At 53.9% G+C, this 22,965-nt stretch overlaps 1 protein-coding gene across 7 annotated transcripts in view; it reads right to left on the bottom strand.

Annotated features, from left to right (window-relative positions):
• PIK3R6 (phosphoinositide-3-kinase regulatory subunit 6) overlaps window positions 1-22,965 on the bottom strand; it is a 58,460-nt gene that overhangs the window by 8,867 nt on the left and 26,628 nt on the right. For 5 of the 7 annotated variants that reach the window (XM_029212352.1, XM_029212358.1, XM_029212359.1 and 2 more), the window contains 15 exons: window positions 22,320-22,388; window positions 21,719-21,851; window positions 21,505-21,574; window positions 20,359-20,542; window positions 15,470-15,635; window positions 13,269-13,367; window positions 11,751-12,174; window positions 11,324-11,402; window positions 10,569-10,691; window positions 8,220-8,330; window positions 6,895-6,985; window positions 6,536-6,606; window positions 5,736-5,826; window positions 4,425-4,540; window positions 177-289 (listed from right to left, as the gene is read on the bottom strand). In XM_029212352.1, coding sequence (XP_029068185.1) covers window positions 177-289; window positions 4,425-4,540; window positions 5,736-5,826; window positions 6,536-6,606; window positions 6,895-6,985; window positions 8,220-8,330; window positions 10,569-10,691; window positions 11,324-11,402; window positions 11,751-12,174; window positions 13,269-13,367; window positions 15,470-15,635; window positions 20,359-20,542; window positions 21,505-21,574; window positions 21,719-21,851; window positions 22,320-22,388 — 1,940 coding nt within the window. The remainder of the gene's footprint in view (window positions 1-176; window positions 290-4,424; window positions 4,541-5,735; window positions 5,827-6,535; window positions 6,607-6,894; window positions 6,986-8,219; window positions 8,331-10,568; window positions 10,692-11,323; window positions 11,403-11,750; window positions 12,175-13,268; window positions 13,368-15,469; window positions 15,636-20,358; window positions 20,543-21,504; window positions 21,575-21,718; window positions 21,852-22,319; window positions 22,389-22,965) is intronic. The other 2 variants (XM_029212354.1, XM_029212353.1) reach the window with 2 other exon arrangements.

Raw genomic sequence — 22,965 nt, 5'->3', positions numbered from 1 at the left:
TCAGCCCATCATTTGCTCTTCTTCCTGGATTTAAGTCATCACCTGAGTCCACACCCATCAGGGATACCTGCCTGGCCCACGATCCACCCCGACAAGGCGTTCAGGGCTCAGGCAAGAGCGGGGGCGGGGCCGGCAGCCGGGAAGCTTTGCCCCAGGGGCACGGAGCCCAGCCTCACCTGGCCACATCCCTGTACGCGCGGCAACTGTCCTTGTCCAGCAACAGTGTCAGCAGCCTCTGGTCCTGGCTTTGGATCTGGACGTTAGCCGACCGGAAGGTGTTTGTCACCGTCTGCAATAGAGACAGCTTGGGGAGCATCACCTTGGTAACGGATGGCCCAGCCAACACCTCCTACCCTGGAATCCTGTGTGTTTCAGTTCAGTACACAAGGGTCCCGCCTCTCTTCTTGCAAGTGACCCTGAGTAGTGACAAACCTGCATAAGATGCTTCTAGGCAGCCTTGGTCCTTGGCTCTCCCATCATTTCCACAGTTCTTTTTCCCACCTGTTGTCCTTAATTTCAAACACAACCTGGGATGCTACAGTTAGAGCTTGCCAGGTGCTGAAGTGACCTGAGCACCTCCTTTTTGACAGGCATGTTATGTATGTAATTTGGGGCTACTTCAGGGTTTTTATAAGCCCTGACCCCTGTACTCAGTGTTGGATTGCATACAAAATTATTTCCCTGGGGCAGAGACAGAGGGTCTGGAAAACAGCCACCTATCCCCATGACTCAGGCTAAGCCTGTACCAGTTTGTACCATGAGGCTAGTTACGTCCTCTGCACAGGGAACCCGGGTCATGGTGTTCCCACCTTCCACACCCACAGCCCTGCGCAGCTTCTCCAGAAAGTACCCAGGAGCAGAGGAAAGCAGCCCCGAGGCAGCCCTCCAACCCGTGACCTGAGGGGGCTGCTCCCGAGAGACCCCTCCTCCTGGACAGAGAACGTAGAGCATCCTGGGCTCCAGGTGGGGCACTGAGGGCCTTTCCGGTCACTGGCCCATAGCACACGTGGATAGCAGCTTTGCATGACTCACCACCACAGAGCATTGGAGTTTCTAGAGCATTAGCCTCCATCTCATTCAAGTATTCTCAACCCCTGGAGTCACCTTTCCAAAACATAAAATTAGAAATTCTGATCTAAGTGGTCTGGAGTCCAGCCCCGGCCTGGGCATTTTTCATAAGCTCCCTGTTGTAGGCAGGGCTGATCCACCTTCCTACTGTCAAACAGCAGAGGGACAAACAAAGCCTCAACCTGGGGCGGGGGGGTCAAGCATGTCCAGGCATTTCTGCTGGACTTTTGTGGGGTGGAAGGTGGGTTTGGCAGCCAGGAGTCTATGGGCAGAGTGTGCAAGAATCTCTCGGGAGACTCTCCACCCAGACCACCGGGGTTCTCATCCTGGCTCTGCCACTTATTAGCCGTGTGACCTTGGACATGATTCTTAATCACTGCGTGCTTTTGTTTCTCACCTTTGCAACTACCTTGTAGGTAGCGAGACAGTACAGAGGTAAAAGGGAACTCGCTAGGGTGGTAAGTTTAGATTTTCAAAAAGCTCACAACCAGGTTATTTAAAGAGGTCATTAAAAATAGAAACCGTGGTAAGGAACTGACTTTGAAAGGGGAAATACATAAAGGTAAATAGGTCCACCCTGGAACCTGAAGCTCAAATACAGAGCTGTCCTGTTGGAAGATCTCAGCTCAGTACAAAGCTCTCAGCCCGTCAGAGCGCTCCTCCAGTGCATAGGCTGCCCCAGAAAAAATGAACTCTGGTTAGAGGTGAGATCCTGCATAGGTGGAGGCTGGATCAGATGATCAGGGAACATCTAGCCCGCTCCTGCTGTGGGCCATTCCCACGGTGGGTGCTGGAAAGACACGGAGATAGGGCCTGAGCCACGAGATCACGTCATTGACAAGTTTTGCAAATGCTTCAGTGGCTCTGTCCCCAGGGCTCTGGGGAAGCACAGAGGTGGGGTCCCTAGCTCTCCGGGGAGTGGGGAATGGGTGGAGGAGGTGGAGGGAAGGGCCTCCTGGGGGAGATAACACCTGAGTTTCATCTTGAAAGAGAGATAGGGGTTATAAAAGGAAGATGGGGAAGAGAAAGGGAGGAACGGGGTTTCAGGCCCAGCAAAGCACGTGAACAAAGGCACAGAGGAAGGTCTGCCAGTACACTTCCAAATGGAACCGAGCAGGATACTATGGGACCTTCCCCGGACAGACCCCTCCCCCATATCTGCTGTAGCTCCTCTCTGAAGTACCTGGATAACAGTACCTGATGCACATTTCCTGAGCTGTTTTACAGATGCTAAAACCACCGCCAAATGGACGAAATTAACTACTTGATGACCATGAGCACGTAGCCCCCAGACCTACTGGTGCCTAAGGATTGATAACGTTAACCCCTGTGACACCACCCTGTTACCTCGCCATCAACCAATCAGAGAACTGCGCACCAGCTGATCACATACACTGGGACGCCCTTCCCTCACCTGGCCTTTAAAAGCGCTTTGCTGAAACCCATCGGGGACTTCGGTGGTTTTGAGCACCAGCTGCCCTGGACTCCTTGCTTGGCACCCTGCAAAGAACACTGCACTTTCCTTCACCACGACCCAGTGTCTGTGTATTGGCTTTGCCGAGTGCAGGCGAGAGGACCCAGGTTTGGTTCGGTATCACAGATACCCCCGTGTAAAGTGCACGCAGGGGTGGCCAGGGTTGCAGATGGAGAGAAAGCGGAACCAAGCTATGCAACACTGAAGTTTCTCCGCCCTTCTGCCCTGGAGAGTAGGAAATGGTCGAGGGATTTTAAGCACAGAGTCATGTGTCCGAGTTCTGTTTTAGAAAGATCATGCAAGCAGAGGTATGGAGGGTGGATTGCAGGAGTACTGGAATGACATCGGGGAGACCGGCTGGGAGGCTGTAGAGTTTGTCCAGGAGAAGGGGGTGGATGAAGGTCTGGCCCAAGGGTGACCAATTCGTCCCAGGAAACCCCTTAGTCCCTGGCAAATTGGGACAGATGGTCAACCTCACTGGACCACAAGAAGGAGGATGGAGAGGAAGAGAGAGGTGTGAGAGTGTTTGAGAGAGAAAACCAGTGGACACGGGGAGGTGAGAAAGGGGAGGCATCTGAGCTTACTCCAAAGTTGCCGGGACAGGTGACTGGTTAATGATGGTCCTGCTGAATGAGAGACAAGACACAGGGGAGGAGGGGATGAAATAAAAACAGTCGCTAATACATATATAGCTCTGACTTGGCCAAGCACTCTTCTAGAAGCTTGACACGTCACCATCATTTAATCCTCACAACAACCGGATAGGTAGGTACCATTACTGTCCCCGTTTTCCAGATAACGAGACTGAGGGACAGAGAGCTGGAGTGACTTGCCTAAATCACGTAGCTGGTAAATGACAGCTCAGATCTGAGCCCAGGCAGTCTGGCTCCAGAGAGCTCTTAACTACTAGAAAGCACTGGCTCTGGTTTTGAATATCTTGGGTTTGGGGTGTCGTGGGACACTGAGGTCATGCTAACTTAGTTGAATGCAGGAGTCAGACACTCAGGGATGAATGTCAGAGCAGGAGATAAAGGTTTGGGCACCCTTAACAACTTGGACTAAAGCCATGGATGTGGTTTTGAGAGTCCAGGGAATAAGAAAAGAAGTGGGCCATGGACTGAAGTGGGGAACAGTGGCTATTTAAGGAATTGGCTTAGGAAAAAGAGTCCAGAGAAAAGGGCTGAGTGATGCCAAGGCTTGGGATGAGGTGGAAGGTCACGGCCCTGACCTCGTGGATGCAGGGTATCGCGGAAGCACTCAGACACCTGAGCATCAGACCGAGTGGGCGGCTTGACCTAAAGGTAGTGTCTGCCTGACAGGCGATGTGGGGAAGCTGAGGCTGTCTTGAGAACGTGGTTCAGGTATGATCACGGGCTCCAAGCCCAGCCGATAGGGCAGTGAAGTCCAGAGAGGCCATCAGATAGGGAGAAAATGGGCGGGTCCTATGCCTGTATCAATAAGGGACTCTCTATGAGTATCGGTAAGGGTTAAGGCAAAGGGCAAAGGGCGGCGGTAGGGTGATGAGGTTGAAAGAGCTGGTGTGATGTGGTCAAAGGCCGGGCCATTGCTGTTTGGGAGTCTAGCTGCTGTGTGCAGGGGACGCCAGAACCCGGGTGCATTTTGTACTATCTGTGTACGTCTTAGGTCCTCAGATGGTCCAGGTGGAGGTGGAGGGCGGGGCCTTAACTCTTCCAGTGCCTTACTTATGCCAGTTGGTGCTCAGTACTTCAAACAGACTGACTGGAAAGCAGATTCTTTCCAACAGGATGACCCACTTCAACAGCAAAGGCTCAGAAAGGCTCAAAAGTCCATTCCCCCTTCGCTGAAACCCTCCCCCTGGGCTCCCCGCCACCTGCCCTGCATGAATCTCCCCAGTACTTACAGAGAAGGACCTTCCTGTCAAGTTGGAGGTCTTGACAACCTCTGTCACGCTAATATTCAGGCATGTGTGGTCTGTCTCCGGAGCAGCAGTTGGGGGGCAGTGGGTGGGCCCTGAAACTGGGAAGAATGAGATGGTGGGTGAGGGGCTGTGAATGGGCCTCTAGGGAAGTAGGGCAGCTTGAGACTCCACCTCCCAAGAAGGACACAAACCCACCTTGACTACTGCCCCGCCCCCTTTTAACCCCTCCCCACACCCTGCGCAGCCCCTACTTCCTGACTCCACCTTGGTCCCCGCCAAGCCTCAGTTCCCTCCAGATCATCCGTCTCCGTCCCCTGGAGAATCCACATTTCTATATCCTGAGGCATAGCAGCCATCACCAACCTAAATCCTTTCTTTCACCTTCTCCTGTACCCGTTTCCAATGGGAAGAAGTTCTTCTGCAGCCACTGGGCATGCTCAGAATGGCAGGACCACCTAGCCCAGGATGGTGTGTAAGACAGAGGGCTGTAGGAAGGCATCTGTCCCAACATGTCGAGAGCATTTCTTTGACTTTCCTCACAGTGTATAATGTGTCAGAAACCATTATTGTGTGACTGCTGCCCGGCTTTACCCCTCCCTGCCGACAAAGGAGGGTTCTTAGAGATCCAAGTTCGGACAGGACTGTGTGATGGAAAATTTGGAGGAGATTCAGGAGTTAAAGTGGGGGTGGATGGGGTGGGAGTTTTGTAAGGGAAACAGAAGAAATCAAAGTTTAACAATAGGGCTGACGCTACAGTTTACTGTGTGCACATACATTAGCATCTTGTCTCTATTTTAGAAATGAACAAGCAGGTAGACAGGTCACAAGTAACCCGAGGTCACACAGATGGAAACGCGGCAAAGCTGGGCTTCGACGCCTGCCCATCTGGTTCTAGAATCTGTGCTCCTGCCCCACTGCTCTGTGACCGCCTCTCGTCTTAGAGCTATTGCCAAAGTCACACGTCTCCTTCACGTACACGAGGCCACGTACACCCCTCCGCGTGGTCCCTCCACCTTCCAGCTCAGGCTCATCCGGCGGCAGAAGCATCACCCAGCGCTGCTCGATGCTGACCAACCTGAAGGCCAGGCGGGTCCTCGCCCGGGCAGCCTGGCGCCCAGCTCCGGGCCCAGCACGGGTAGGAGTTCGACCACGTTCCGTGATCCCAGGGACAGGGAGGGAGGCTCCTTCCCCTGGCTCAGCCCGTCTCCTTCTCTCTCCGTCCTCTCTCCTCCGCACCCCAGCTTTCCCGTGCGTGTCCTTCCCTGTCTCTGCTCTGCGTGCCCAGCCCCTCACCTTCAGTGTCACCAGCTGGAAGGGCCTTTAGGACCAGCCCGGTGGCCCGCAGGGAGACGGTGACCTCTCGGGTGCGGTGGCTGAGCAGGGCCTGGGGAGGGGGATGCGGGGACGGAGGGGGGTCCTCAGGACAAGGTACACGACACCACGTCAACAGTCCTGCTTCTGTCCCCTTCCCCCCATCCCCCGCTTCCTGCCCCTGCCCTGAGTGTTGGCCGTGTCACTAATGTCCAGTAAGGAGCTAGAGGACGCAGGCTCAGAACGCTCAGCCCAGGGAGCCTTCCAGACCAAGGACTACGCCCCCATACAGCGGGTCAGCTAGAGAGGAGGGTATTTTATTTATTTATTTTTTTTTTTTGCAGTACGCGGGCCTCACTGTTGTGGCCTCTCCCGTTGCGGAGCACAGGATCCGGACGCGCAGGCTCAGTGGCCATGGCTCACGGGCCCAGCCGCTCCACGGCATGTGGGATCCTCCCGGACCGGGGCACGAACCCGTGTCCCCTGCATCGGCAGGCGGACCCTCAACCACTGCACCACCAGGGAAGCCCGAGGAGGGTATTTTTGAGCAAGGGGACAGCGCCTTGTTCCTTAGGTCAGATCGCCTCCTTGGCTGTGTGTAAGGCCAACTGTAACCCACCCATCCCTGCAAAACTCCCTGGAGGCTGGGAAACTCTGGGGGCAGCCACGAGAAAAGGGCAGAAGTTTCCTCTGGCTCTATCCGCTCCCCCTGATGTCCCTGACAACTGCTTCCCCCCAGTTGAACCTCCGGGCCACCTGCTGACCACGCCACACACACTGACCTTCTGGTAGCGAACGGAGAGCTCAGCCCCTGGGCCCTCAGCCACGCCCCTCCTCCGGGGTGAAAGGCTCTCTGCAGGGGACGAGAAGAGGCTGAATGAAGGTGGGAGGTCCCCGTCCCTCCCGCCCCGGCTCCCCACGTCCCTGAGGTGGAGCTGAAGCTGCATCTGTCCCGGGATGGAAAGGCAGCACCCTAGGGGGGCCAGGCTGCCCTTCAGTAGGGCAAAGCCCCCCGGTATTCAGCAGAGGTGGGACGGGGCTTGGGGGGAACCATTAGGTGAGAGGTGGGGGGACTTTCTGGAAGCGGGCCTTGAGGAGCTGAGCCAGGGCAAGCTTTGGGAAAGGGGAGACAGATGCCCACCTCTGGGGAACTTGGAGTCCTGGATCTTGACTTTGAGCTCGGTGAGGAAGATGTCCTCTGCAGGGTCCTGGCTCAGGTCACTGAGGAAGATCTGGAGGGAGGCAGGGAGGAGGGAGGCTGGAGGAGGCCGTCCCCAGCAGAGGCAGCTCCCCCCAACCCCCGCAGCCCGGGATGCGGGCTTCTAATCCAAGTGCCCACCACTGCCCTCAGATCTTCCATGGGCTGACTTCCTTGCCCTTATCTTCCCCTATCTTTTAATTTATTTTTCTACTCATTTGAATTCTCACAGGAACCCTGTGGTGAAGATTATTCCTATTTTAAATGGTTGCCCCACCTCCTACATTGCACCTGCCTTCCAGAAAGGAGAAAAGCTTGTGCCAATTGAGACAGCCCCACCTTTTTTTTTTTTTTTTTTTTTAAATATTTCTTTCTGCCTTTATTTAGGCTGTGCTGGGTCTTAGTTGTGGCACACAGGATCTTTAGTTGCGGCCTGCAAACTCTTAGTTGCGGCATGCGTGTGGGATCTAGTCCCCTGATCAGGGATCGAACCTGGGCCCCCTGCATTGGGAGTGCGGAGTCTTAACCACTGGACCACCAGGGAAGTCCCTATTCCCATTTTGAAGATGGGGAAAATGAATGTTAGAGAGGTAGAGGTACTGCGATCCCACAGTGAGCAGGTGGGGGGACCAGGAGGCAAAGCCATGAACTTCTTACCACCGCACACAGGCTCTAACTTTACACCCACTGCACCCAGCCGGTCCCACACTGACCCACTCTTTGGTTTACACACACACATACACACACACACACACTCACACACACATACACTTCATGGTGTTAATAGCAGGATATTCAAAGATAAACAAAGGACAGTCTCTTATCTCAGGGGACTCAGAGTCTTGGTGGGGAGAGACAGGTATCTGCAGATATATGACAAAGTGGCAGTGAGGTGTCAGAGGGATGCCCAGGGCATCACAGGGGCACCCAGGAGAAGCACCCAATCGGGCTGAGAGGAGCAGAGATGAGGGCAGTTTTGCTGTAGGACGTGAGGGCTAGCAAGGATGAAGGGGAAGATGTGAGGTAAGGGAGAGAACCTTCCACATGAAGAAGACCTGCTTCTGCTTGAACTTGAGGCCTTAGGAGTTAATAATTATCTGACTCATCCAGAGAGTAAGAAGAGAAAGTTAACAACCAAGAATGTCTGGATGAGTTTATGACTTGCATCCTGGCCCCCTGTTTCCCTGGAGCCAGGGTATTTAGGTTGTGGGGTCCTGGGATCCAGCAGGCTGCCATGGTCTCCTTGGAGCCCCAGGTGGGAAGCTTACCTTGACTGCGTAGATCTGGAAATAGATGGGTTGGGTGCCCATGCGAACATAGTAGGTGATGGCATCCAGGATGAAGGGGTCTACGGTCTGGGACGTGTCCGGGGAGAGAGGCTGTGTGAGTGAGGGAGAGGCACTGTCTTCAGCCAGCTTCCTCCATCCTACTGTGGGAGCTGACTCTTTCTTTTTTTTTCTTTCTCACCATGCTGCATGGCTTGCAGGATCTTAGTTCCCTGACCAGGGATTGAACCCGAACTCTGGCACTGAAAGTGCTGAGTCTAAACCACTGGACTACCAGGGAATTCCTACAGGCCTTCCCCAACCCCATATGATTATAAAGCATAATGGGTTTTTCAGGTAAACAGAACGTCTATATAATATCTGATAGTATCAGAGTTGGAAAGAAGTTCAGCGTATTTCACCTATATCCAATCTTATAATATCTCTTCTAACTTTCACATCTGGTCTATTGAAATCTCGTTCCTTTCAAGAAGCTCACACTGAGGAATTATGAACTTATTCTAATAGTGCTGCCATTGTTCACACTATTTCCATTTTCTTCATGTGGAAACTGCTTTTGGAGTTAAGTGTAAGGGTCACATAAATTGTTAATTATAAGGGGAAAGAGAGCAGGGGAAAATAAAAATCCTACATGTGTCTTGACAGGGAAAACAGCTACCAACAAAGGAGTATAAATGAGACCCTGCATCAGATGTTTCTCCTGTTAGTATCCTCCAGGTTTCGAGGAAAAGGTATTTTAATACCCAGCTAAACAGTCTTTCATATATAGGCAAAGACATTTTCAGATAAGTAATAATTCAGAAAAGATGCCTATCTCCAATATCTCTATTAGAATATAAGAAGATGCCCTAATCAATCAGGCAATGAAGCAAAATGTGGCCAGTTAGAAAGTAATTATGTAAAAATCAATAACCTCCTTTTATACTAGCAGTAACTACTACCCAAATATAATGGGAGAAAAATCCACAACTATAAGAAAAAACCATCAAACATAAGGAATAAATTTAGCAGGAAATGGGTAAAATCTATATGATGAAAACTGTACAACTCACCTGAGGGAGATACAAGAAGACTTTAATAAGTGAAGAGTTATACCTCACCCCCAGAGAGTGTAACATAATGTGCTAAAGATGTTAATTCTCTAAACTTCAATCGAGATCCCAAGGGAATTAAAAATAAAACTCGACAAAGGAATTCTAAAATTTATCTGGAAATATAAAGAAACAAGACTTTCCAAGTCTGGAAAGTTTTGAACAAGTAATGGGGTAGATGTACCGTGCCAAACACTGACATTAAAAAGTGCTAATTTATACAAAAATGAATAGATGAATCAGAAAGAATAGATATCCAGAAATCAACTCAAGCATGTGTGACAATTTAGTAAATGATAAAAGTGGCATTTCAAATTGATGGGGCAAGATGGTTTATGCAATAAATAGCTTTAGGACAACTGGCTAAACACTTGGAAAAAATAAAATTACATACTAAAATTAATAGCAGATAGGTTATTTACATGTAAAAATTGAGACCATAAGATGGTTAGAGAAATTATCAGTAAATATTTACTTAATCTTGGAGTGGAGAAGGCCTTTCAAAGCATGGCTCCGAAGGGAAAAATCATAAAGGGTAAAAATATTGAAATTCTGTAAGTCAAAAAAAAAAAACACTGACAAAATTGTTAGGCAAATAAAAAAGTGGGGGGAAATGTCTGCAGCACATATGACAGCAGAAAGGGAAGGCCTTTCAAATCAATAAAAGATGAGCTCTCCTTGCCCCCCACCCCCCACTGCCTGGGGGGTGGGGGATTGGCACTATGGCTTGTGGTTAAGAGAACATGCTCTGGAATCAAGCTGCCTGATTCCAAGTGGGACTCCTTCTGTTACTCTGGGCAAGTGACCTAATCTCTTTGTGCCTCAGCTGCTTGATCTGTAAAATGGGGATGCAGTGGCAATAGTGCCTGTAGACAGACAGGAGAACCTGGTTGGTAGGGCTGCTGCGTCTAAGTGCTTAGAACAGTGCCTGGCATGGGGCAGTGCTCAGGAAGCATGAACTGTTGCAGTTGGAGAGAAAATAGCACAAGAAACTCACAGAAGAAGGCATATAATTGGCCTACACACTTAAGAATGTTTTACTTTATCTTCTCCATAGCGTTCCCGTAGGTGCCTGGTACGTGCTCCGAGTGAATTCCAGCCACTAGCTGGTTAGGGCTCCTCTTCTGTATTCCTTCCTGCCTCACACCTCATGGGGCTCCCTGGGCTGACTCTTGAGGTCAAGGGTCAAGAAAACACCCCCTACCACCTCCCTCCCGCCCCCCTACCCTCGCTGCCCTACCATCTCTGCCAGCTTGTGGATGGCGGGGCACAGGGTGTTGACGATGCTCTCGTACCACGGGTCTGCACGGCCCAGGAACGCAGCCAACTCTCCGAGCTCCGAACGCCTGGATGCTGTGGGCTTCTGGGGACAAAGGGACAAGGGGACAGGGCAGACCCGTCAGGCCCTCTCTGGCACTCTCTTCCTATCGGAGGGTCCCCAGGTACCAGTCCTGGGCAAACTAGCTTTGGGAATATGACCAAATCACTCAACCTCTTGGGGCGTTGATTTCTGCACCATGTGAAGACTTGTTTTACACCTGAGATGAAGCTGGAACCCCCTTCCCTGAGGATGCCTGCCAGGGACACTGAAAAATGATCAACAGCCTTTAAAGGGGAGAGACAAGTATTGCCTTGAATTTAATGCTTTCCAATCAGAAGCAGAGTGGGCAACAGAAAAGGAAAATTGCCGGTGCGGCTTCATTCCCGGCCCCCCGGGAAGGGTGGTGTGTATGTGGCTGAGGGGGTGTGTGTGTGTGAGAGAGCCCTGTTTGAGAAGCTTGCCATTAATTCCGTTAGAAAAGCAGAATGATGCTCCCAGTGAGAGAGCATCTCTCTCTGGCCACATGCAGCCCCCAGGGCCCACGTCTGTGGCTTCTGGGACAGAAAGCCTCCAGGTCTCTCCCAGATCCACATCCTAAGGAAGAATGATCCCAGTTCCCGCTCCTGACACCTTCCATCTCTTCCCCCACGTCCCCCGCCCCCCCATCCAGCCACCTCAGATGCCAGCACAGGGATGTAGTAGAGCTGCAGGCTGAGTCTGGGGGTGAGGCAGAACTTCTGGGTCTCTCGTTTCCTGGCAAGGGGGAGCAGAGCACAGGCATGAGGGCAGGGGTTTTGACTTCAGACAGACTTGGTTCCACATCCTGGCTCTGCTATTTATTATGTCTTGACTCTGGGCAATTGACCTACTCTCTCTGAACCTCTGTTTTCTCATCTGTAGAATGGGTGCAGTAAAGCAGGCAGCACAGCGCTCCGTGGTGGCCGGGTGCGGGGGCCGGGGGATTACTGTGCACCATCTTCTGCCATCCCAGCCTGGCCTCGACCTCCTGAGCGCCCCCCCGCCCGACCCTTCCACCCTTCACCAGCACAGGCTGGGCCCACCTGTGCCCCGACCATCCCCAGCCGCCCCTTGGGACCCTACCTGAGGCTGTGGTAGGCCCGGGCCAGGCGCCCCAGCATCCGGTCGTCCCCTAGCACCAGCACCCGGGCCGTGTGCAGCCGGGAGACCCCAGGCAGCAGCCCCCTATCCCCGCTGGGCCTGCCAGTCCTCTGGTGCAGCCCCGGCGGCCCATCCCAGCTGCCGGGCATCAGGATGTCCGGGGGCCACACCCGCTTCTTGATGCCCCCTTTGCGCTTCAGCCTGGCTTGCTCCACCTCGGGGCTGCCAGGTGTGGGCGGCTCGTCGGCCCCCCAAGGAAGGTCCCGCTCGATGCCGCTGTCGGTGGACAGCATGGACGCCCGGGCCAACTCCCGGTCTGGCAGGAGGCCCTGCAGATCCAAGGCTTCCAAGTCTGCACTGAGGCGCAGCTGGGATCGCGGGCACAGGAAGAGAACCAGTTCCTTCCCTGGGATGCGGAGACAAAGGGGACCATCAGGGCGGAGAACGGACGTGAGGCTGGCAGGGCCCCACCCTGGCAAGGTCGGTGGTTCCGTGTTTCCCACACACGGTTAGCTGAACAGAAGCCCCATGAGATGCTCCGTGAAGGAACAGAGGTTCTGTGGCCAACAGAGACTAAGAACCCCACACACTCCTGTCAAAGTAAACATCTTAAAGGCTCTGAGAAGTCCTGTAGCTTAATGCAGTGCCTCCTGACTCTAGAGCCCTCTTCTCCATATTTGCTCATTAGCATCCTCCATTCTCCAGCGCCCCCATAGTTTCCCCCGGGACACAGATAACAGAGCATCAGCTCCTGGCTTTTCTAATTGACCTTCATTTTATTGCTCCTGAGGAAACTGAGGCCCCCAGGGAACTGACGTCTAGGGTGAACCAGCACGTGAAAGGACACGTGGGCCTTGAATCTGGTTCACCAGTCTGGCACTTCCCACCACAACCTGCCGCTCTATCTTCCCCCCTCCCCTGAGAAGAGCCAGGGGGACTGGGGGACAGACATCAGCGTGGAGGGGAAGTGTGGGCCCCCTCCTGCTCTGGAAACCATAACTTTTTTGTGCCTGCCTCCTTCTTGGGGACGTGTATTGTCTGTCTGCATCATCATGGCATGTGACACTTTCTAGACACATGTGGCCAGTGGCTAATGCACGGAGTGTTCTGACATAGAGCAAATGTATTCTCATTTCAGATGCTGCAAACAACTCAGGGAACAAGGAGCACACACAGACACACCCACAGCAGATACACAGGCAGACACAAAGACACAACAGAGACGCACAAAGATACACACAGGCACACACAGAGACACAGACGTAGACATACACACAGATACACAATAAATATACATAGAGATAGACACACACACAGTGCACACACAGACGCAAACATGTAGACACAGACACACAAAGACACCTGCACACACACCAAAAGACATACACACAAACACACACAGATGCACAGACACACACACACACACACACACATGCACACACACATACACCACTATTTCCAGCCCGCTCCCCCCAGAGGGGTCAAAGGCACTGCACTTACAGAGCTGTTCCTCACTGGTCCACAGGTGGAAGGTGATATGGGGGCTGGGCAGAGGGATGCTTGGAAGCCGGTCCTGGGGGGGCTCACCTGAAGGACAGGCTGTGGAGACCACGGAGGAGAGGACTGTGCGATTCTCCTCTGCCCTCTCCCCACCCCCAGCTCCTGTGTGGGGCCTATGGGGGTGGGTGGCAGAGACCCTCGCCCTCCCGTATCTGGCCCTGTCGAGTTCCTCTGCCTCTCTGCCACAATCAGCTCATCCAGGGCCTAACACCTGCCCAAGAATGCCTAGCGGCTCCCAGTTTCCTACAAACTTCCTAGCTGGGCCTTCAAGACCCTTCACAAGCCAGCTCACTGCATCATTCCCAACCTTTTCTCCCTCCCCCAGCCCCGCTGCAGCCATGCTGCCTTTCCCACTGTTCAGAGACATCCTGGCCACATGCAGACCAGGGGAAAGGCCTCCGTATTTCTCAGGGCCTCCTCCAGGAGCATGCACACAGTAGATGCTCAATTAACGTTTGCTCCTGGTGCTGAAAAGAGTCACGGCCAAGTACGAAGGGCAGCAGGAAGCCTGCATCCAGGGGAGAGAGCAGGGCCAACCAACCCCCCTCTCCTCCTTCCAGAAGCCTTCCTGACACTCCAGCCTGGGAGTCATCCCCTCCCCAGACCTTACTGGCTGCACACTGGGCACACCTAACATGTAGCCTTAGGATTTAACTTCCACATAGCACAGCTCCCTTCTGAACAAGGCTGCAAGCTTCCTTAGGGGAGAGCAACCCACGGTCACTGAACACTTACTACTGTTCTCACCGTGCCCACAGTGCTATCATCTCACCGGGTCCTACCAGCGACCCTGGGGCACAGGTAATATTATCTTCACTATAGAGGAGGAGTCGGGGCACAGAGAGGTTAAGTAACTGGCCTGAGGTCACACAGTAAGTGGCAGAGCCAGAATTTGAGCCCAGGCAGCCCGGCTACAGAGTCTATGCTTTTACCCATGACACGGTGCCCATAACCACTGTCCCATGCTGCCCCCCAGTAGCAGGGGCTCAACGGGGGTGCTAGCTGGCCATTAAGATGCGCAGGGCAAGTCTGGGCGGGAGGCAGGTGCCTGGATGTGTCTGGGATGGTGGGGGCAGCCCAGAGTGGTCTTGTCCTGCCCACGCAGATTTACTGCTGAGTTAGCAAGTGGTACCCAAGGAGAACAAAGCCAGATTTGCCCCAGGGTTTCGCCCAGCTTTGGGAGGGGAGAGGCTTCATGAACAGACATTTCCATGTGGCAATCAGAGGCAGTGTAGAATATTAAAGCAAAATAAGAGGAGGCTGAGAAGGAGGAAGTTTTAAGCAGGTGCCCAACCTGCCTGCCTCACCCTGACTTCTGCAGTCTCCACCCTCCCTGGGCTGCCGAGGTCAAGCCCAGGGAGGGCCGGCACACTGGCCTCTGCCCGTGGTTTCCAGTCCTCAGGCAAGTGCCGTGTACCTATGGGTGCACCGTGTGTTCGGGGCATGCAGGCTGACAAACTCCACGGGTGCTTTGAGCGGCCATGAAACAGGACACAAATCAGAACCGTCCTCCAGTAGCCAGAAAATATATGTTCCAGACACTTCTCTGGGCTCTCTGGAGTTTCTGCAACACACACGGGCTTGCTTCCCATCAGTGTATGGCATTGTCTTATAAAAAGGCAAGCAGAAAGGAAGCGTTGGAATAAAAATCTGTGAGACCAGATGTAAGTGATGTAGACTCAGATGCTCTTTAGGGGATCCGTGGACCATTGGATCCCTTGGTTACTATAGTATGGTGGTTAAGAGCTAGACAGCCTGGGTTTGAATCTCAGCTCTGCTACTTACTAACTGCGTGATCTTGGGCAAGATTTATAGCCTCTTTCTAACTCTGTTTTCTCACCTGCAAAATGGGGTTAATGCTTCCTACCTCATAAGTAGTCTACTGTGAGGATTAATTGATTTAATATACGTAAACTGCTGAGAGCAGCAACTGGGGTATAGTAGGCGCCCAGGAGGTGTCAGCTGTTATCATGACCCTAATTACCCACCTTCTAATTAGCCCGGGACATTCAAGCTCTTGGGAGCCGCTGCGTGTCCCACCCCGCTTCAGCCACGCGCGCAGACTCTGAGCAGGTACAGCGCTGGTCTCTGGCGCCCCCTGCAGGGTACCCGGACCGCAGCTCACCGCTCCTGACGCTTACCGCCGCAGCGCCCCCCGGCGGCGGCCGCCGGCCCCAGCAGCGAGCAGTAAATCTCCTTCAGCCTCTCCAGGTGGCCCTCCCGGCTCGGGCTGGGCTCGCTGGCCATCTGCTCCACGGCTGCCACCACGGCGTGGAAATAGTGCTCCAGGGCGCGGCGGGAGCTGGTCTGCCGGGGAGGAGCATCAGAGCTTGAGTTCCGGCTCTGCACCCACCCACCCCCTGCTCCAACGCCAAGCCTGCAGGTGCGCGGAGAGCCCAGTGGCACCTCCCCTCTGCCCGGGACTCCGGCAGGAGCTTCCCCATGAAGGCCTTCCCACGTCCAGGGCTCCGCTCCTGCCCTGCCATAGCTGTTGCCCGATGCCGCCTGCAGCGGGGGGTCCCCTCGGCCCCTCACACCGTGGTGTGGGGGGACAGCTGGTGCCCGGCAATGTTGGGAACCCCGGGGGACAGGGATGGCCTCTGGCGCCCACCCTCCTTGGGATGTCACTAAGTATCTGGATCACTGTTCTGCCATCACTCGGATGTAAACTCAGGATGGTAGCGGTTTTGTCTGTTTCATTTACAGCTGCATCCCCAACACGTAGAACGTCTGCTGGCTCATAGTAAGTGCTCGATAAATATTTGTTGAATATTTCCTAAACGTCTGTCACTCCTATACTGCCTTGACATACCACCTATAAATCATTATTTTTCTTTAAATCATTGCACTTTTTTGGTTCAAAACTATTTCAAAAGCAAATTTCATATTGCTGCTCTAAGTAAAACGGCTAGTGTCACTTGTCATAAGCAGAAAATAACTAAGATGAAAATAATGATCACAAAACTCTATTATTAAATTGTAGCCAGGTACTATGGCCTGCCAAGGCTTTAGAGCTGGAAGCTTGCTTTTTCTTTTAAAAAAGGCAGATTAGCAAGCATTCAAGAGGTTAAGGGTAAAGCACCAAGCTGAGCCTTTCTCCTTAACGCAAACAGGTTTTGAAGAGCTTCTCACTCTTTGAGTTTCACCATGCTCTCCAGCACCGAAGGCTCCTGTCTCCATGGGTACCTCTCTGACACCTTGAGAACTCCCCTGGATCACTGTTCTCTGGCTGTGTCCCCTCACCCCCACTCACCACCAGCTAATCCCAGCTCATGACCGAGGGTGCGGGGCCCAAACGAGTGACACGGGCAGGCACAGCAGGGCTTGCTCTGATCTCTTTTTTGTGCTAGGGGTCCGCTGAGCAGGGTCTTAACTTCCTGGGCTGAGGGAGAGTGGGTCATTCTGACTAGCTAGGGCTCCAGTAAATATTTGCTGAATGACCAGCTGAATGAACACGAGCAATTAGAGGGACAAGGAATCAGAGTTGGAAGGGGCCACGGGGACCATCTCGTCTTGTTGCTTCATTTTATAAATTGATTATAAGTGAATTAATTAAATAGTTATCAAGTACCCACTAGGTTCCAGGCACTGTTCTAAGTGCTGGAGTACAGCAGTAAACAAAACAGACAAAAATTCCTGTCTGCATGAAGCTTATATTATAGTGTATCTCTTTGTGTGTGTGGGGGGGGAAATAATAAACAAGATAAGTGAAATTTATAGTATAATAACAGTAAAGCGATGAAAAGAAAATAAAGCAGGGCAGGAGGATGTGCAATCTGGGGGAGGGACTGAAGTTTTAGACAGTGTGACCAGAGGAGCCTCACTGAAAGGTGACTTGTGACTAAAAGTTTAAAGGAAGTGAAGGGTCGAGTCATGTGGATACCTGCCACGGGGCAGCCCCACCTGGACACCATCTCTAGCATCCGGAACACAGAGCAGAGGGTCCGAGAGCTGGGTTGTCCCAGGCTGCCCTCCCAGTCTCGAGACCTTGTCAGATCCTGTGGACACGAGGGGAGACCAATCTACGCCCCCCACCTCCTACCTGGGCCTCGGACCAGGCCCTCAGCAGACAGGAGGTGGGCTGGTGGCCAGATAAGGCCTACCCACCAGACCGTGGTTGGCTGGGCCACTTCTCCCAGGCCCCACCGGCCCTCGAGCCAGCAGGTATGACTGGGAACGGCACCCCTCAAGCAGAATTCCAGATAAGGAGGCTGGGGTCTCAGGGGGCGGGGAGCCCCAGGCCGGGCTGAGGTCTAGGAGCCCCAGCACCCAAAAGGGGAGGGGGGGTGCCGGGGGGGACCACTGAGGACCCCTTAACTCCAAGCTTCCGAGGGTCTCTAACTTCAGATCAGTGACGCATTCCCTGGGTCTCTCCTGGCTCTTCTTTGGTCCCTCCCCGCCCCCCCCATTCTCTTTTCACAAACATGGAGACTCAGAGCCGTGAGCTCCACATAAAGAGAGGTGGCGGAGGGTGCATAAGATTTTGACTATGTTTAAAAAAATACAGCTTTCACTTTCAGCATTTCTTTCTTCTACAGCGAAGTAGTGCTTGCATCAGACCCATTAATTTCAGCCCTGAACTCCACCCCATTCTTGACCCAGCACCTCCCAATCCTACCCCATTCCTGATGCCCTCAAACCCAGCCCAGCCTCACTCCCAAGCCAACCCCTGAACTCCAGCCACATCCAACTCGGGGATGGAGTGAGGCTGGGGATCCTCTAATGCCTGCATCACTGAGAAACAAAAATCAATGCGCTTAAGATGTTAGGGAACTGTTGACCAAAACCACCCACTTGGGCCAGGCTCGATGATCACCGCTTGCCTGAGCTGTCTCACAACAGGAGGTCCCGAGAATTCAGGAGGGGCCAAAAGAGGGAGGAGATGACCAACCTCCCAGAATCCTTTGCACTGGAATCCACCTTGGCTGAGAGATACGCCACCAGGAAGGACCCTGAGTTAGACTATGGACCAAGCAAGATGATTGGCCAGAGACAACCCGGAAACTAACCCCATCACCACAAAACCCGAGACTGTCAAGCCACGTGGCAGAGCAGTTCCCCTGGGTTCCCTTACCCTGCTGCTCTCCGCCCGGGAGCCCTTTCGCAATAAAGTCTCTTGCTTTGTCAGCACGTGTGTCTCCTCGGACAATTCATTTCCGAGTGTTAGACAAGAGCCCACTCTCAGGCCCTGGAAGCGGTCCCCCTTCCTGCAACACTTACATGTTTGCCATTGTTGTGTGAAACAGCCCCTGTGTGGCTGCCAGGTCAGCTGGCAAACTCTGGTCAGGAAGGCGACTACCCTCCCCCCTTCCCGAGAGCCACGGCCAAGTGCAGGGAGAGGGGACAGTAGCCCACGTTAGGACAGACACATGAGACACATTAGGGGCCACAGGTGCCTGTGCTAAAACCAGCCTGGGGCTTAGGTACGAGTCCGGCGGGGAGGGGCATTCCTCCATCACGCGTCTGTGTGCTGTGAGCCCCCAAAGGGGCTGTTATGGAAGGAGGGATGTCCCGGATGGCGGCATGGGGGAAGGGAGTCAAGAACCCTCAGTGGATCCAAGCAGGTGGGCAACCACAAAGGAATGGTGGGGATGGTCCTTTTAGAGAAAAGGAATGACAGAAAACGACCAACATGGTTTAAGAAGGAACCCAGGGCTTCCCTGGTGGCGCAGTGGTTGAGAGTCCGCCTGCCGATGCAGGGGACACGGGTTCGTGCCCCGGTCCGGGAAGATCCCACATGCCGCGGAGCGGCTGGGCCCGTGAGCCATGGCCGCTGAGCCTGCGCGTCCGGAGCCTGTGCTCCGCAACGGGAGAGGCCACAACAGTGAGAGGCCCGCGTACCGCAAAAAAAAAAAAAAAAAGAAGGAACCCAGCCGCACATAAAAGACACCCATCAAAGGAAGGATCCAAGACCTAGGGCTCAGGGTGTGGAGAATTCCAGATGGAAACAAGAGAAGGAAGAGCAACGGCTCCAGTGCATTTTGATGAGCAAAGCAGGTCCTGAGACTCGGGCTGGAGAAAGGACAGACACCCACTTCCTGGGGCAGGACGGGCAGGGGATCGTGGACCCCTCAAGGGCACGCCCCGTTCTGGAGCCGGCCCCTCCTACGGCACCACAGCCCTGAGCGACCCTCCGACCCCCCTTCCCGAAGGGCAGGCACCTTTCCGCCTACTGTGCAGACTCCGACTGGCATCCTCCCCCACCCAAGAAATCCAGCGCCTGGGGCCACCGCGGCCAGAGAATCTGCAACCTGCTGCAGTCTTGGCTGTGGACAGGCGTGAGGCTTAGTCAGAGAGAAAAGCTAGGAAATAGGTGGGCAAGTGTTGGAAACAAACTAAATGCCCGCAACAGGAGCCGGGGATAAAGAAATAACAGCACGTTCACGAATTCTCTGCACCAGCGGCAGCACGTGTTTTCCAAGGAAAATATTTCCATATGGCATAGTTCCAGTGGCAAGGAAAAATAGATATTATATTTATGCACATAGAGAGGCAGTATATAAACTGTATACAGAGTCTGATAGCTCATTTGTTAAAAAGGAGTGGGGCTGAGGATGGGGCTGGAAGGTGATTGAACACAGGCTTGAAGTCAGATAGACCTGGGTTCAAATCCAGGCACAGCCACTTCCTATCTGTGTCACCACAGGTAGGTTATCGGCTTCTCTGTGCCTTTGTTTTGGTAAGTACATCCATTTCACAATGTTGTGGTGAGAGTTTTTTAAGGTGATACCTGTAAAGTGTTGAACACGGTGCCTGGAACACAGCAGACGTTCAATAAACAGTGGCTCTTGTGATGATCACTGTCGATATTATTCAGGAAACATACCAAATGTTAATTGCTAATGTGTGTGGGTAGAGGGGTGTGAGTGATTTTTATTTTCTTTCTTGGCTCTCCTGCATTGTTTTTCAAATTTTCCTTAGTGAATGTGTCTTTGTCTTTGGTTTGGGGAAAAAGGTGATGTGGAAACAGGAGAAGGGGGAAGCCCAGGAGAGTGAGCTGCTGGTATGGGGGGGCGGGCAGTGACCTTACCTGAAGCTTCCTCTGCAGCACACCTGCCTCGCAGGCCTCCCCCAGCGCCGCCTGCAGGGCGTGGGAGACCACGTGGCGCATGCAGGCCTCTGGTGTCTGCTGCCCCTGGGCCGCCTCAATCTCCAGCAGCAGGGCACTGCACACGGAGGGAGGCACCAGCTCAGGATCCACGAAGAGGAACACTCTGAGGGCAAAGGTGGGGGGACCGGGAGCCGATGAGGACCACGGGGAGCAGGGCCGCCCTCAGAGCCTCGCGGCACCCGCCACCCCCACCCCCAAGTTATTTACTTCCTCCAAAAACAGGAGCCTCAAATTCAAAATTCTACTGGGGGACAACACTAGGGAGTGGTGGGGATTGCGGCAAGGAAGAGCAGGCACGGCCCTTCCAGGGGGGCAGCTGGTCCCTCTGGGTCCCTCTCATGTCTAGGTAAGTTCCAGCTGAAATGCCCCTCCCTCCCTCAGCGTGGCCTGTTGACCCCGTAGCCCTCCTGCTGAAATGAGCTCTGAACCCTAAGTGAGCCCCTTCTTCTCTCATCCCCCTCATCACAGCAGAAAACCAACCTCACCCACCCTCTCTTCCGTACTCAACTGTCATTTCAACCTCTCCAATGCCAAGTCGTCTGGATCCCTTCCCCTCCCTGCACCCTCCACAGAGCCCCAGGCTACACCTTTCAGTACCAGGCGAGCAGAGGTACCTGCAGGGCAGGAGGCTACGCACCCGCTGCTTCACCCCCGACTCCATCAGCCTCTCTCCCCAGCACGAGCAGTGGACGCGTCCTCAGTCTTACACACACACAGATGAAAGACCCCAGATCTCATGGTGTGACCGTGGCCTGAATTACTGATATTCTAGAGGTGCCTCTGGCTGCTTGATGCAACACCATGGCCAAGGGCAGAATGGAGGTGGAACCATGGATCTGCAGAATGGCCCAGTGCTCGTGCCCACGTTCTGCATGTGAGCGGGCGAGCTCTGAATCCAGCCCAAGAAGAAAGTCCTAACTGCTTTCAGGGATCTCCAGGGAAGGACACGCCCTCTCCACCCTGAGGACGGCCCGCTGCTGGACAAACGCCATGGATGGGAGGGGATGCTCCCCACGCAGACTCCACACTTGTCCTGCGGGCAGCACCCTCGCTGGGGCCACTCACCTCTCCCGGTAGGGGTACAGCTCATTCGTCAGGTTCTGCTCGGCAATGACCAGCCTCTGGTACAGCGTCCCTGCGGGGCAGACCACTTCAGCCAACCAGCATCTGAGGCTCTGACCCCCATTCCCTACTTTCCCAGAAGGTGCTGGAGCTTTTGAACTCCCTGGAATCCTGGAGAGGAAGGCAAGACCTTGGGCAGAGCTGGAGTGGCTCTTACCTGGGACGGCCGTCTCCGTTTTCAGCCTTATGGCGCAGTCCAGGGCGATGGTGCAGTAGGGGGCGGGCAGGGTCAGCAACTTCGTGCAAAAGGCATAGGTTCTCCGGTGGAGCTCCTCTGTGATGCCCGTGGCCTGGGTGAGACGGAGGAATCAGGGTGCCCGGAGCCCTAGGTCTCGCAGGGTCCTGGGTGGTGCGGGGTGATGGGGGGCGGGGAGAGCAGCCAGACCTGGGCTCACACTTCCCTCCCAAATCTACACCTTCAGCCTCTTCTCCCAGCATCTCTAAGACATCTCCCCTCCTACACCACGTTCAGGCTTCTCAAGATGGAAACTCATCCCCACCCTGTTTTGCCAGCACATCAACTCCCCTCGCAGCCCTTCTGCTCTGTCGGGGTTGCGAATTTACCGCCACTACCTCCCCAATTTCATCTCTTCGTGTATCAGGGCGAGGGCAGGGCTATGGGGAGAAGCCAGTTAGGGGCAGGTGCTCCTCGAGCTCCTCTAGGCTCGCTCACCAGGCAGAGACTGGTTGTCTCCTGAGTGTCCAGCCCCGTCACCCGTGGGTCACCCCGACCCCCTTCACCCTCAGTCCCCGCTCACCTTAGTGAGCACGTACATTAGAGTGTGCAGCAAGGGAATGATGACATGCCGGGCGTCCTCACTTTCTGCCTGGAAAACAGGAGATCACAGGACATGGATGGGGCGCACAGGTGCGGGGGGTCGCAGGGGTCTCGCCACATCCTAGCGGGAGATGTGGTGGAAGGCAGTGTCCCAGCAGGCCGAGGGGAGTGGAAAAGGGCCACAGCCTGCCCTGGTAGAAGAGCGGGGGTGGGGGGCACAGGTGCGGGAGCCCAGGTGTGAGGGCATGGGGGAGGGGTGCAGGGAACTCCCTGAGGGAGGGGCGGCACTGACTCAGGGCAGGAGCTGGTAGCAAAGTGACAGGTGAGGCGCCAGCTTGGAGGCTCCCCTGAGTGCAGCGTTTCCCAAACGTAGAGCACTGGGTGGTGTGGAGGGTAATTACGAGGATAATTTTGAAAATTTTTAGTAGTTAGGCATTTACGTTTACAGGTACTTTCCATTTCTGTCCAGTGATACGGGTTTTCCATTTACGGTCGTGTCGTAGAGATCCTTTTTGAAAGACGTTAACTCAGGTCAAAGAGTGGGAGTCAACGTAAAGATAAAATTGCTTATAGCAAAGTACTGGAGAAGAAGAAATACGGTAGAAATCAAACGACCAGAGTGTGTG

The sequence above is a fragment of the Monodon monoceros genome, unplaced genomic scaffold (genome assembly GCF_005190385.1).
Source record: "Monodon monoceros isolate NGI ecotype Baffin Bay Population unplaced genomic scaffold, NGI_Narwhal_1 Super_Scaffold_9, whole genome shotgun sequence".
Classification (NCBI taxonomy): domain Eukaryota; kingdom Metazoa; phylum Chordata; class Mammalia; order Artiodactyla; family Monodontidae; genus Monodon; species Monodon monoceros.
The sequence above is the reverse complement of the archived record's forward strand: the minus strand, read 5'-3'. Positions and strand labels throughout refer to the sequence as shown.